Source organism: Ranitomeya variabilis, chromosome 3 (assembly GCF_051348905.1).
Source record: "Ranitomeya variabilis isolate aRanVar5 chromosome 3, aRanVar5.hap1, whole genome shotgun sequence".
Classification (NCBI taxonomy): domain Eukaryota; kingdom Metazoa; phylum Chordata; class Amphibia; order Anura; family Dendrobatidae; genus Ranitomeya; species Ranitomeya variabilis.
In genome coordinates this window covers 213119741-213135317 of record NC_135234.1, presented here as the reverse complement: position 1 = coordinate 213135317, position 15577 = coordinate 213119741, and the positions used below count along the sequence as shown (strand labels likewise).

The 15577-nt window shown below is 44.2% G+C and overlaps 1 protein-coding gene across 7 annotated transcripts in view; it reads left to right on the top strand.

The window, feature by feature from the left end:
* NUCKS1 (nuclear casein kinase and cyclin dependent kinase substrate 1) overlaps positions 1 to 15577 on the top strand; it is a 101342-nt gene that overhangs the window by 44113 nt on the left and 41652 nt on the right. For 4 of the 7 annotated variants that reach the window (XM_077295134.1, XM_077295132.1, XM_077295138.1 and 1 more), the window contains exons 5-7: positions 7441 to 7587; positions 11316 to 11471; positions 12524 to 12670. In XM_077295134.1, coding sequence (XP_077151249.1) covers positions 7441 to 7587; positions 11316 to 11471; positions 12524 to 12670 — 450 coding nt within the window. The remainder of the gene's footprint in view (positions 1 to 7440; positions 7588 to 11315; positions 11472 to 12523; positions 12671 to 15577) is intronic. The other 3 variants (XM_077295139.1, XM_077295136.1, XM_077295133.1) reach the window with 1 other exon arrangement.

Genomic DNA, 15577 nt, shown 5'->3' with positions numbered 1-15577 from the left:
TTTTATGTTCCCCCACCTAGCATCTGATTTACATCCGAAAGCAGTGCAATCGGATAGCAACCGCAATGCGACTTAAACATGAGCTTTTATATACAGTAATTCTGTCATTTACAAACAGTTTTCAAAGGAAATATTCATCAAAACATATATGTATATGCAAAGCTGGTAAATCTGCCATGTTCTGTAAAATCACTGCAGGAGCAGACAGGATAGAGATGGATTACATACATTAAATGCATATCGAATAGGTAGATATATACCGTATTTTTCGGACTATAAGACGCACCCAGGTTTTAGAGGTGGAAAATAGGGAAAAAAATATTTGAAGCAAAAAAAAGTGGTAAAATATTTAATAACATAAATAACATACTATTATATGTGGTGTTATTATATATAATAGTATGTTATTATGTTGGAAGCTGTGGGACCAGTGTGGTGTCTGTGAAGTACGATATGAAGACGCTGGAGGGTGAGTATAAGGGCTCATTTCCACATGCGAGGCACACGTCCGTATCTCGCATGTGGAAACCAAGCTTTGGAGCGGAGCTGTGCAGCTCCATGTGTTCCTATGCGGCCGCACGCTCCGCTCTGGAGTGCCGGCTCCACAGCTTGGTTTCCACATGCGAGATACGGACGTGTGCCTCGCATGTGGAAATGAGCCCTAAGAATGGGTGCACAGGGCTTATAGTGAAAGCACCACTCCAGCACTGCAAAATAACACTGGAGTGCTGCTTTAACCCCTTCACCCCCAAGGGTGGTTTGCACGTTAATGACCGGGCAAATTTTTACAATTCTGACCACTATCCCTTTGAGGTTATAACTCTGGAAAGCTTCAACGGATCTTGGCGATTCTGACATTGTTTTCTCGTGACATATTGTACTTCATGATAGTGGTAACATTTCTTCGATATAATTTGCGTTTATTTGTGAAAAAAACGAATATTTGGCGAAAATTTTGAAAATTTCGCAATTTTCCAACTTTGAATTTTTATGCCCTTAAATCACAGACATATGTCACGCAAAATACTTAATAAGTAACATTTCCCACATGTTTACTTTACATCAGCACAATTTTGGAACCAAAATTTTTTTTTGTGACTGAGTTATAAGGGTTAAAAGTTGACCAGCAATTTCTCATTTTTACACCATTTTTTTTTTAGGGACCACATCTCATTTGAAGTCATTTTGAGGGGTCTATATGATAGAAAATACCCAAGTGTGACACCATTCTAAAAACTGCACCCCTCAAGGTACTCAAAACCACTTTCAAGAAGTTTTTTAACCCTTCAGGTGTTTCCCAGGAATTTTTGGAATGTTTAAATAAAAATTAACATTTAACTTTTTTTTCACAAAAAATTTATTTCAGCTCCAATTTGTTTTATTTTACCAAGGGTAACAGGAGAAAATAGACCCCAAAATTTGTTGTACAATTTGTCCTGAGTACGCTGATACCCCATATGTGGGGGTAAACCACTGTTTGGGCGCATGGCAGAGCTCGGAAGGAAAGGAGCGCCATTTGACTTTTCAATGCAAAATTGACTGGAATTGAGATGGGACGCCATGTTGCATTTGGAGAGCCCCTGATGTGCCTAAACATTGAAACCCCCCACAAGTGACACCATTTTGGAAAGTAGACCCCCTAAGGATCTTATCTAGATGTGTGGTGAGCACTTTGACCCAACAAGTGCTTCACAGAAGTTTATAATGCAGAGCCGTAAAAATAAAAAATCATATTTTTTCACAAAAATGATCTTTTCGCCCCCAATTTTTTATTTTCCCAAGGGTAAGAGAAGAAATTGGACCCCAAAAGTTGTTGTCCAATTTGTCCTGAGTACACTGATACCCTATATGTGGGGGGGGGAACCACTGTTTGGGCGCATGACAGAGCTCGGAAGGGAAGGAGCGCCATTTGGAATGCAGACTTAAATGGATTGGTCTGCAGGCGTCACGTTGCATTTGCAGAGCCCCTGATGTACCCAAACAGTACAAATCCCCCACAAGTGACCCCATATCGGAAACTAGACCCCCCAAGGAACTTATCTAGATGTGTTGTGAGAACTTTGAACCCCCAAGTGTTTCACTACAGTTTACAACGCAGAGCCGTGAAAATAAAAAATCTTTTTTCCCACAACTTATTTTTTGGCCCCCAGTTTTGTATTTTCCCAAGGGTAGCAGGAGAAATTGGACCCTAAAAGATGATGTCCAATTTGTCCTGAGTACGCTGATACCCCATATGTTGGGGTAAACCCCTGTTTGGGCACACGGGAGAGCTCTGAAGGGAAGGAGCACGGTTTTCCTTTTTCAACGCAGAATTGGCTGGAATTCAGATTGGATGCCATGTCCCGTTTGGAGAGCCCCTGATGTGCCTAAACAGTGGAAACCCCCCAATTATAACTGAAAACCTAATCCAAACACACCCCTTACCCTAATCCCAACAGTAACTCTAACCACTCCTCTAACCCAGACACACCCAACCCTATTCCCAACCGTAAATGTAATCCAAACCCTAACCCTATCTTTAGCCCCAACCCTAACTGTAGCCCCAACCCTAGCCCCGGCCCTAGCCCCAACCCTAGCCCCAACCCTAGCCCCAACCCTAACCCCGGCCCTAACCCTAGCCCTGACCCTAATGGGAAAATGGAAATAAATACATTTTTTTTATTTTTCCCTAACTAAGGGGGTGATGAAGGGGGGTTTGATTTACTTTTATAGCGGGTTATTTAGCGGATTTTTATGATTGGCAGCCGTCACACACTGAAAGACGCTTTTCATTGCAAAAAATATTTTTTGCGTTACCACATTTTGAGAGCTGTAATTTTTCCATATTTGAGTCCACAGAGTCATGTGAGATCTTGTTTTTTGCGGGACAAGTTGACATTTTTATTGGTAACATTTTCGGACACGTGACATTTTTTGATCGCTTTTTATTCCGATTTTTGTGAGGCAGAGTGATCAAAAACCAGCTATTCATGAATTTCTTTTGGGGGAGGCGTTTATACCGTTCCGCGTTTGTTAAAATTGATAAAGCAGTTTTATTCGTCGGGTCAGTACGATTACAGCGATATCTCATTTATATCATATTTTTATGTTTTGGCGCTTTTATACGATAAAAATTATTTTATAGAAAAAATAATTATTTTGGTATCGCTTTATTCTCAGGACTATAACTTTTTTATTTTTTTTGCTGATGATGCTGTGTGGCGGCTCGCTTTTTGCGGGACAAGATGACGTTTTCAGCGGTACCATGGTTATTTATATCAGTCTTTTTGATCGCGTGTTATTCCACTTTTTGTTCGGCGGTTTGATAATAAAGCGTTGTTTTTTGCCTCGTGTTTTTTTTTTTTTTTTCTTACGGTGTTTACTGAAGGGGTTAACTAGTGGGGCAGTTTTATAGGTTGGGTCGTTACGGACGCGGCGATACTAAATATGTGTACTTTTATTGTTTTTTTTTGTTTTATTTAGCTAAAGAAATGTATTTATGGGAATAATATATATTTTTTTCTTTATTTAGGATATTTTTTTTATTTTTTTTTTACACACATGTGGGGAATTTTTTTTATATACTTTTTTACTTTGTCCCAGGGGGGGGACATTACAGATCATTGATCTGACAGTGTGCACAGCACTCTGTCAGATCGACGATCTGCTGTGCAGGGCTGCAGGCTTACCAGCGCCTGCTCTGAGCAGGCACTCGGTAAGCCACCTCCCTCCCTGCAGGACCCGGATGCCGCGGCCATCTTGGATCCGGGACCTTCGGCGAGGAGGGAGGTAGGAGACCCTCGGAGCAACGCGATCACATCGCGTTGCTCCGGGGGTCTCAGGGAAGCCCGCAGGGAGCCCCCTCCCTGCGCGATGCTTCCCTATACCGCCGGTACACCGCGATCATGTTTGATCGCGGTGTGCCGGGGGTTAATGTGCCGGGGGCGGTCCGTGACCGCTCCTGGCACATAGTGCCGTATGTCAGCTGAGATATGCAGCGGACACCCGGCCGGGATCGGCCGCGCTCCCCCCGTGAGCGCGGCCGATCGCGTATGACGTACTATCCCGTCGGTGGTCATACGGGCCCACCCCACCTCGACGGGATAGTACGTCTAATGTCAGAAAGGGGTTAAAATCCCATGGGAGAACTATAACTCCCAGCATGTCCTTCAGATCCTATGACATGCTGGGAGTTATAGTTCACCAAAGGAGTGGCAGAGTGCTTTATTGTGTTTTGTAAAGACTAACCTCTTAATTGTGGGAGCCTGCCAGCCTGTGCTGAGGTAAAAGCTGGAGCATCCCATGGCTGCACACACAGAGCCCTCTCTCTTGTTGCCTTTCCACAGCGCACGCGCAGGACATAAGAGGAAGCTGCAGATTCTAGGTGGGAGTCTGAAGGACCTGTGATGATGTCAGAAGAGGGAGGGCTCTGAGCTGCCATGTGATGCTCCAGCCCGCCCACTCCTGACATCACACAGGTCCTCCCTGTGCACCAGACAGCTCAGCGTCCAGCACAGGCAGGTAGACAGCGATCTCCTGGCCCCTGCTGCTGCTGCCTCCTCCCCCGGACACACAGATTCTCCCCGGAATCGGTGCTGGGGAAACTGTGTCCCTGCTTAAGTGCAGCATTCATTTGCTGCTCCCGGCTCACCGCTCAGCTGATCGGTGGGTGGGGAGCAGCTAATAAATATTCACTGCACTTAATCAGCGGGGCCATGTGCTTTCCCCAGCAGCTGATTCTGGGCAGCGGGGACATCCTGAAGTGGGATATCATTGCGATCCCACTCGCTGCTGCCCCCTCCCCACATGCTATATCCGTACTATAAGACGCACCCACACTTTCCTCCCAAATTTGGAGGGAAAAAAGTGCATCTTATAGTCCGAAAAATACGGTAGATGTCAGTGACAAATAGTTAGTACAGTGTGCAAATTACTGTAACTAAGATTATTTGTCAGGAAAAAAATGGCGTGGGCAATTTTCGTAAAAAAGAAGAAACAAGGAGTGCATGATGTTATACCATAAAAACAATAGCCAATTTTGTGTCAAAAATGTTAAAGTAAAAATCCATGGTACAATCTATCATGACGAGTGCCGTTCCAATGCAGATTGGATGAACCCCCCACCCTCCCATGAGCCCAAACACATCTTGGGTGAATCCCATGCACATACCAAATGGTAACTAGGGAGATGAGCATTAGCTCCCAGTCAATACATAGGGGACAGTCACAGCTGATAGTCATATCACATGAAAAGTCCACCTGTACCTGATAACAAAATTCATGACATTGCTGAATGAAGCTCACCCGTAGATGTGTAGGAGGGAGAGAGGCCACACTGTGTACCCCCCCCCCCCCCCTCCATTAACCAGCATAGGGAAAGCAGACAACTGGGGGCAGATGTTTATAGCCTGGGAAGGGGGTAATACCCATGGATCTTCCCAGGCTGTTAATATTGGCTCAGAACTGTATACTTGGCCTTTACTGGCTATTAAAATGGGAGACCACCCAAAAAATTACGTGAGTTCCCATCATAACTAATAACCAGCAAAGACTATGCAGACAGCTTCGGGCTGATATTAAGAGCCTAGGAAGGGGCCATGGATACTGACACCCCTGCCCCCCCGGCTAAAACCAAAAGACACCCAGAAAGTCCTTTAATTGAAAGACAGACTCCTTTAATCTTAATTAAACCATACTTATGACCTCCCCTAATTCCACCCTCGATCTCCTGTAATAAAAGTAAAATAAAAAAAGTAATGTACTATACCTGTCCGTCGTTGTCCCACTATGTAATCCATGTCTGGGGGATAATTAGTTTGCATCCTAGACAGTGCTAAGATGTGACTGTCCTGGCTGAAAACCACTGGTGAATGAGCTGCTGGGAGCGCAGTCTCAGTGACGTCACTGAGGCTGTGCTCCCAGCCGTGCTGAACTACGTAGACCATCACTGAGGTTCGGCCTGCAAGTGAAAAAAAATAAGTCTTACGGTATGTGCACACGCTGCGGATATTGCTGCGGATCCGCAGCGTTTCCGCAGCTGCGGATCCCCTGCGGTTTCCCATGCATTTACAGTACCATGTAAAGCTATGGGAAATGAAATCCGCAGTGCACATGCTGCGGAAAAAACGCACGGAAAAGTAGCGGTTTATTTTCCGCAGCATGTCAATTCTTTGTGCGGGTTTACACCTGCTCCAATAGAAATCTGCAGGTGAAAACCCACAGAGGAAACCGCAATAGAAACCGCGATAAATCCGCAGTAAAAACCGCAGTGGTTTTGCACTGCGGATTTATCAAATCCGCTGCGGAAAATTCCGCAATGGAATCCGCAGCGTGTGCACATACCCTTATTATACTCACCCGGGGGAGTGGTCTGGTCCGATGGGTGTCGCAGGTCCGGGTCCAGCACCTCCCATCTTCGTGCAATGCCGCCCTCCTGCTTCATTGCTCCCCGGCATCGTGTTCTTGCGCAGGCGTACTTATCTGCCCTCTTGAGGGCAGAGCCAAGTACTGCAGTACACCCGGAAAGGTCAGAGAGACCCTGCGCACTGCAGGAATTTGCTCTGCCCTCAGCAGGGTAGATAAGTACGCCGGGGCAGGAGTGTGATGCCAGGGAGCGATGAAGCAGGAGGGCGTCATCGCAAGAAGATGGGAGGTGTTGGACCCAGACCAGCAACACCCATCGTTCTGGACCACCCCCCCCCCCCCCCATCCCAGGTTAGTATAATAAAACATAATTTTCTTCACTTGCAGGTCGGATCGGGGGGCTTTAAAAATTTTTTTTGCTGTTCTGACCCCGCCACTTAAAAACTGGATAGGTCTGTGTTCAAAGATAAAGCTGATTTTGTTGAAAAGAATATTTGCTTAGATTAAATGTAACATTCTAACAAAATAAAAAAAAAAATTATGCTGATGTAAATTAAACGTGGATAACTATCCTGCTGTATGATTACCTGTAATATGGGAACTTCGCCAAATGTGAAATATTTTTGTCACTTTAAGGTGATAAAATGTAAGTTAGCTTTTTGCTTTTAGACAAATGAGAATAGCTGGTATTGTTGTTTTCCCTCCCACCCCCATTCCGTCCAACATTAATGGTAGATGTGTGGGGCTTGTAATTTGGTAAATTGGCCCAATTTAGTAGTAGTCAAAGGACCAGTGGAATCTTCCTGCATGCTTGCATCGCTGTGGAGTCGGGTTAAAATGGAGAGACTCCTAAACGTAAAATATATAATTGGGGACAGTAGTTCAATGCATTATGTGCTGTAAATGTTTTCATAAGAATTTGGGAAAGTTATGAAATGTTCTATTCCTGATGTAAGGATGTAGGCTTTTAGTTGAGATCAATCTGTGCTGCGCTTTGTCGTGAGGCAGTGCTTGAGTCGTGGAGTCAGGGAAATTGAGGAGTCGGTGGTTTGGTTTCCGAATTCACAGCCCTGCTTACCTGATATATTTGTGTTCCAGAGGAAGACTTTGGCAGTGATGATGACTTGGCAGCAGGGGATGGAAAAGCAGATAGTGATTATGAGAGTCCTAAAAAGAGTAAAAAAGGCAAAAAAGCAGCACCTGAAAAGAGACGTGCTTCCAAAGGAAGGAAGCGATCAGGTAAAGGTAATTTTTCTTGATTTTAAAATTCCCTCTAGGTGTATATCCTGCTGTCGGGTACTTTTCACCCCTTAAAGACCAGAGGTATTTCCAGTTTTCCTTTTTTTTTTCTTTTTGCTCCTTGTCTTCCCAGCCTTAACTTTGCTATTTTTTAGTGATGAGCGAGTATACTCGGTGTGTGTGTGGTCTCCGAGTATTTGTTAGTGCTCGGAGATTTCGTTTTCCTCACTGCAGCAGCATGATTTACGGGTGCTAGATAGCCTGAATACATGTGAGGAATGCCTGTTTGTTAGGCCTCTTTCACACATCAGTGTCTCCGGTACGTGTAGTTACAGTTTTCTCACGTACCGGAGACACTGACACACGTAGACCCATTTAAATGAATGGGTCTATGCACATGTGCGTGTTTTCACACGGACCGTATGTCCGTGCTGAAAACACGTCGACATGTCCGTTTTCTACCGGCAGCACGGACCACAATACGGACAGCACACGTGCACACGGAGAACAGTGTGCACTCTCCTCCGTGTGCACGTACCGCCCGCAGGAGACAGTGCTACACTAAGCGCTGTCCCCCCGCTGTGGTGCTGAATGCGGAAGTCATCTCTTCTCCCCCGCCGGAGAGAAGAGATGAAAGATCAAGTTTTTTTTTTTTTTTTTTGTGAACAATAAAGTTTTCATGTGCCCCCCGCCTCCCCCCTCAGTGCGCCGCCTGGTCCCTTGCCGCAGAAATACTCACCTAGCTCCCGCGATATCTCCTCTGTCCTCTCCGCGCTGGCAGCTTCTCCTGTGTGAGCGGTCACGTGGTACCGCTCATTAGTCAGGGATAATTCACTGACTGTAATGAGCGCTCCAACGTGACCTCTCACACAGGAGAAGCTGCCGGCGCTGAGAGGACAGAGGAGACATCGCAGGAGCTGGCCGGGTGAGTATTTCTGCGGCAAGGTGCCAGGCGGCGCACTGAGGGGGGGGGAGGGGGGTTCGACGCGGACGCACATGCAAACTGTATTCCCCCCCCCCCCCCCCCCCAAAAAAAAAAAAAAAAAGATCTTTCATCTCTTCTCTCCAACGAATGCTGGGGGAGAAGAGATGAATTCTGCCATCAGCACCACATGCGGGGGGGACAGCGCTTGGTGTAGCGCTGTCTCTCCTGCACGGTCCGTGTGGTCCACGGGCGGCACACGGATGCCGCACGTATGTGCCACTTGAGCACACAGACATACGGACACGGATATCTCCGGTACCGGTTTTTCCCGGTACCGGAAATATCAGGACGTGTGAAAGAGCCCTTAGGGAATTCCCACATGTATTCAGGCTGTCCAGCAGACGTAAATCATGCAGCTGAGGCGACGAAATCTCAGAGCACTGACACATACGGAGATTACCTGATCATGGTCGGGGAAACCCGAGCAAAGAGTATACTCGCTCATCACTATTTTTCCATCAAAATGGCCATGCGAGGGCTTGTTTCTTGCAGGATGTTACCTTGGTTGATGACATTGGTCTTGTGGCTGTTTCTTAATCTTTATTTTTAGTTTTGTGTTAATGATATGCTTGTGTACTAAGGCAGAGGGTTCATGTATGTGGTGCTCTGATAATGCAGACTGCTGACAGGTCACTGATCCCTTTCTGACCTGCCCCCTAGTTTGCATAATGAATACCATCACATACTGAACAAAAAAAAGGCTTCTGCAGGCTCTGGTGCCGGCTGTGGCACCGGCACTGCAACATAATCGCAAGTGTACTGTTCACATATTCCCTTTTACAGATTTACTTGAGCTAGGTAGTCATTTTGAAAATGGTGCCTGCGCATTTACAGCTATTGGTTTCTATAGAGGTCCGATAGCTGCTGTTACGCAGGTGCCAGCGGCGCCATGTTGCTGGAGAAGAGAAGTCCTTCACCAAGATGGCACCACCTGCGCAGTAGCAGCTCTTAGCGATCGCCGACAGCTGCTATTGCACATGTGTGGGCGGCACCATCTTGGTGGAAAACTTCTTCTTTTTTTTTTTTTTTTTCTTCTCCACAAGATGGCGGTGTCTGCGCAACAGCAGCTAATCGGATCTCTATACAGATGGCTGCTACAGTGTTGTGGGCATCATTTTCAAAACAACTTTTTTTTTTTTTTTTCTTTTTCGCTTGCCTCGCTCAAGTAAATCTGCAAAAGGGAATAAATGCACAGTAACAGTAAACGATTATGCTGCAGAGCAGGTGTCAAGGCCGGAACCTGCCTGCAGACCTTTTATTTTTTTTCGTCAAGTATGTGATGGTATTCATTATTCAAACTAGGGTGCAGATCACTGAGGGAGCAGTGACCAGTCAGCAGACTGCATTATGAATTTCTAATAAGAGCGCCACATACATGAACCCTGCCTTAGGACACAAGCATTTCAATAACACAGTACTGAAAATAAACATTAAGTAACAGCCACAAGACCGATTTTCATCAACCAAGGTATCATTTTATATAACTGCACCGACCTGACACTGTAGGTTACTATGCACAGGTTTCCTTTAAGGGGTTGATCTGTTTACATAGCTGTATTTGTGTTTAACCCCTTAATGACCACCAATATGTCTTTTAACTGACCTGAGACGAGTCTAGCCTCCCCATACAGGTGACAATCCAGCAGCTGTCGGCTGTACACTATAGCTGACAACTTGCTGCATCAGCCACGATCTGTTTGCACCGTCCAAATCTGTGTAACCCCTTAGATGCTGCTGTCAATAGTGACTACATTATTGTAAATGCTTAACAGTGTGGCGGGCTTCCTCTTTATCCTAATTGGTGCCCTCAGATCATGATTGTGTGGTCCTGATGTTTGCCATGGCCATTCGCGACCAAATAGCGGCCTTAGTCTGACGGCTGTTGTAACCTGCGATAAAAATATACTTTTTCATTTGTCATGCTACTTTGAATTAATTCCTGAAAACTGAAAAGGGTTAATAAACTACAGTACCTGACCGCAGTTTTCAATATGTCAGGGAGTGCTGTTTTTAAAATGCTATCTTTTGGGGGTTTCCCAGTACATGGGAAACATAAAGTCTCTTCAAACATGGATAAGTCCCTAAAAATTTTTTTGTAAATTTGCTTTAAAAAATGAAAAATTCCTGCTACTTTTAAACTTCCTAAAATTCTAATAAAATACCATTTTACAAATTGTGATGTAAGGCAGACATAGGAAAATGTTATTTATTAATGTTTTGCTGTGATATGACTATCTGGATTAAAGGGATAATCATTCAAAGTTTGAAAATTGCTAATTTTTTTTTTTTTTTTCCTTTTTTCAAATTTCTAATATCTTTTATAAATAAACACAACATCGACCTAAATTTACCATTATCATAAAGTATGTGTCACGAAAAACCACTGGGATTTTTTGAAGTGTTCCAGAGTTATTACCACATAGTGACATTGGTCATATTTCAAAAATTTGGCTCGTCACTAAGGGGTTAAACTGGCAAAACAGCTCTACTGTGAGGAACATGTTTATAGTACTCAATCCTCATTTTATGAAAAAATATATATATATTTTTTTTCTGGATGTTCACTTATAGACTGGTCGAAAAGTCATCTATTCAGTCCATTCCTGCCCTGTCTCCTGATAGTACACCCAGGGAGGTGTAACTTGGCTTTCCTTTGGAAGGCATAAACTCTCATGAGACTAATTTTCCATTTCTCCTGGGAAGAAAAATTCTTCCTGCTCACCGTTTCGTTCTTTCTCTTCTTTTTCAGCTGACAGTGATGATGAAAAGGAACAGCGTAAAAATGTGCGTCAACAAAGACAAGCTGCATCTAAGGCAGTCTCTAAGCAAAGGGAGATGATAATGGGAGATGCTGGGAGTGAGGAGGAGGAACCGGAAGATGAAGATGAAGCACAGTTTTTGGAAAGTGAGTTTTAAAAAGCAAAACTAAAATGTCTTTAGTGTGGACTAGTTATTTTAAAACTAGTACTGTTCTTGACATGCAACATTTTTGTTTAAAACTGGGTTATATATGTAAAAAAATGATGCTGAGCCATCCAGGCAGGTAATGGACTACATTGCTTTTTAAAGGGTCAACAGGTTTTTTGCTACCTTATCTGAGAGCTGTATAATAAGGATATACACTCTTAATTCCAATGGTGTCCCTTACTGGACTGCTTTCTGCAGATTTGATAAAATCTCTTGATCTGCATATCTGTTCTCTGGTTCTCTGCAGAGCCCTGTAGAACCCCTTCACCCCTTGACAGCTTTCAGTGTACACTGCGCATAGGTAGAAAGATGCCTTATGGGGGTGTATATATCAGGTTGCAAGGCCCTACTAGTCCTGTACTGGTGATTTCCTGCTAAGTTGTTTTAGAAAATCTACAGCAGAGGTGCACAACCATCGGCTCGTAATAACTCTGAGGCCCTCAACCATCTGCTCGCAAACATGATAGTATCTAGTCACAAATATTTTCCAATATATGTAGACCAGTGGTGTGTATTACCTTAAAGGGAACTTGTCACCAGTCTAGCCCCCCCCCCCCCCCAGGGCGTTTTTAAGTAAAAGAACCACCTTCAGCAGCACTAAGGCGGAGGAAATGGGGGCTGGAGCAGGGCATGTAACAGCAACACAGGAGGCTGCGCACAGACGCAAGAGGGGGATAACTGACAGCTGGGAGGAGGCTGAAACAAGGGGACACCATACCTCTGGGACTCAATACAGGTATGGGGCGCAATTTATTGGAGAGGGGAAACTCCTTGCTGTTTCAGAATCTGGCATATATTACGGTGAGTGCTAATTGCACCTTCCTGTTAGGTGCGAGTTCATTTTTAGGTTTCCTGCCTATTCAATATTTCCCCACTGGATAGGGGAAAATGTCCAAACTTAGAACACCTTTTCTTGAATGGTTGTTCAGTAGTGGACAACCTGTTTAATATGGAACACAATTTTTTACAACAACATAATTTCATCTTCAGAGGATTCTGGCAGTGATGAAGACTTCATGGTGGAAGATGATGATGACAGCGATTATGGACGATCAAAGAAGAAGAAAAAAGTTGTGAAAAAATCTAAGCCTGAAAAGAGGGAGAAGAAGGTACCGAAGCCTAGGCTGAAGGCTACAGGTAAGAAATTACTGTTGGCATAATATCAACCAGGACGGCACCATAAAAATATAGTTGGTGGGGTCGAAGCAGCTTGGTTAAACAGCAGATGATTGCTGTGCAAAAAAAGGAAAGTAATGCATTCTAGTCTGATCTTGGGTGTCATTAATGTTTTCCCCACACATTATTCCTTAGATCCAACAGACAAATGATTATCAAAAGGCAAATATAAAAACCATAATTTTATTGATATAAATTCATTTAAAACATACTGCCAATACTTAGGGAGATGAAACAACCGACATATATCACACCATCACCAGTGTTGACGCACAGCGTCATGTGACAGACAGCATCCTACTAGCCGAGGTATTGTTACAGGGCAATATTCAAATAAGATACCACGGTGTATTATAGTTATAAATACACACTTTTGCCCTATAAACCACCACTCTTAACAATTATATTGCATCATTGCATAGTCCCCATCCAGCCCACATGAAGCCTATATACAGTGGGATGTCATAATTACCCTCCGTGAGTAGCGTCTGAGTTTCTGTCGCCACCGGACCGCGTGCGTCAGCCCCGACGCGCGTTTCGGACTCCTTTTTCAAGGGGCCTATTGAGTGCAGTGATCCCTAGCATTTTATAGTTCCGGGATGCCGCGTAATACGCCGCAAACCGGATGTAGAATGTCCTCCCCGGAAGTGACGCGCGCTGTTGCCCAGCTACCAGCGACGCCAGCCGGCGTCGGCATCATAGCGTGGGTGGAGCCGGGGCTGACTCCCACCATGTCACCAGACGCCGAAAGCCAGCGGGAGTGGCCAGGAGCGGGCAACATGCGCGTACAGGTCAAAGAACAATAAAACACGGAACACCTATCACACTGCACATCTACATATAACATTGCGATCACCATAACAATCTTCATTACGTGTCTATTCCCGGGCCGGCTAACATCAGAAGATATATGGACAAATACAATCACATCTGGAGATAGAAATACCAACTAACCCACTACATCATTATTATAAAAATAAACAGCAAATTAGTATATAAATATACAGCAGGTAATTAGGTAATATTCTGATCTCCAGTTAAAGTCCATATCTTGCTTTTCCATCATAAGCGTTCTTTTTCTGCCACGGCAATATTCATCACACTGGTAATCAACGTGAAGTACGACATATAACATAAGGACAATATTCTAAAAAATATAAAAACAATAGTTAAAAACATAGGGATGGGGAGAGATAAATCTCTAACAGTAGACAGGTGACGGGATAGGACTACAAAAATGAAGCATAGCTAATATTTTCATTGAGTCTAGATGGATATGTAGTACCCAAGGTCCATATCCACCTGGACTCTAGTTGGGCCAATCTTTTAGTCACATTTCCTCCCCGAATCCCAGAATCAAGCATATCAATGCCACGGACTCTAAATAGAGCCCCATCACAGTTGTGATACTGTCTAAAATGACGGGGAATCATTTTTAGTGACTGTACATCATTTACAGTTACCGCAGCAGTTATGCCCAACATGTGCTCTCTGACGCGTACTTTTAATTGCCTGCTGGTCATGCCGATATAAATCTTACAGTGAAAAAGACCTAGCACTCAACTTGATGCTTTAGTGAAGTATTTTTTGTAGTACCCAACAAACGTTTCGGTCCGTCATATGGACCTTCATCAGTAACGTACTATGGTGAGACTTGCGTGTAGAGACAATATAGTCCCGGGGTACATATGGCGCCTTAGGTAAACGCTGAACCTGTATGGAGACTGTGGAGGAAATCCTGTGAAGCGCCGTAGTCAGACACGGAGTCCACCGCTGAGACTAGCGGTGGACTCCGCGTCTGACTACGGCGCTTCACAGGATTTCCTCCACAGTCTCCATACAGGTTCAGCGTTTACCTAAGGCGCCATATGTATCCCGGGACTATATTGTTTCTACACGCAAGTCTCACCATAGTACGTTACTGATGAAGGTCCATATGACGGACCGAAACGTTTGTTGGGTACTACAAAAAATACTTCACTAAAGCATCAAGTTGAGTGCTAGGTCTTTTTCACTATTACATTAAGGTGTGGGAGCCTACCTTAGCACCATCCTAGCAGTTCGTGCACACGCTTTTTCTCTTACGATATAAATCTTACGACATGGGCACACCCCATAATAGATCACATATCTACTTGTGCAAGTAATCCATTTTTTTATCTTAAACGTCCGAGAGCCATCCTGACTCTCGAAATTATTGTTCCTCTCAATATTTGGACAAGCAACACAACGGCCGCATGAGGAATATCCTTGTCGTGTCGTCATGTTATCCAAAAAAGTATTATGGGGCTCTCCAGAATAATGGCTATATACCAAATGATCGCGTAAGTTTTTTGATCTCCTGGCTGTTATTGCAGCTTTTGCTGGTAAAAATTTAGCAGGGGAACGGGGATATAGTAACCGCATGATTAAAAAAGCCTTTAATAGGGCCAAACATGCGTCAAGGGATACCCTACTATATGGCCCCAAACAGTTTAAAAAGGACCAAAATATGGTTAGATTTGTGACGGATTACCACTCACAGTTTACCCGCATGAGGAACATCATGGATAAGTCGTGGCATATTCTGAGGGCGGATCCAGTGATTGCTAAATTTTTACCAGCAAAGGCTGCAATAACAGCCAGGAGATCAAAAAACTTAGGCGATCGTTTGGTATATAGCCATTATTCTGGAGAGCCCCATAATACTTTTTTGGATAACATGACGACACGACAAGGATGTTCCTCATGCGGCCGTTGTGTTGCTTGTGCAAATATTGAGAGGAGCAATAATTTCGAGAGTCAGGATGGCTCTCGGACTTTTAAGATAAAAAAAATGGATTACTTTCACAAGTAGATATGTGATCTATTATGGGGTGTGCCCATGTC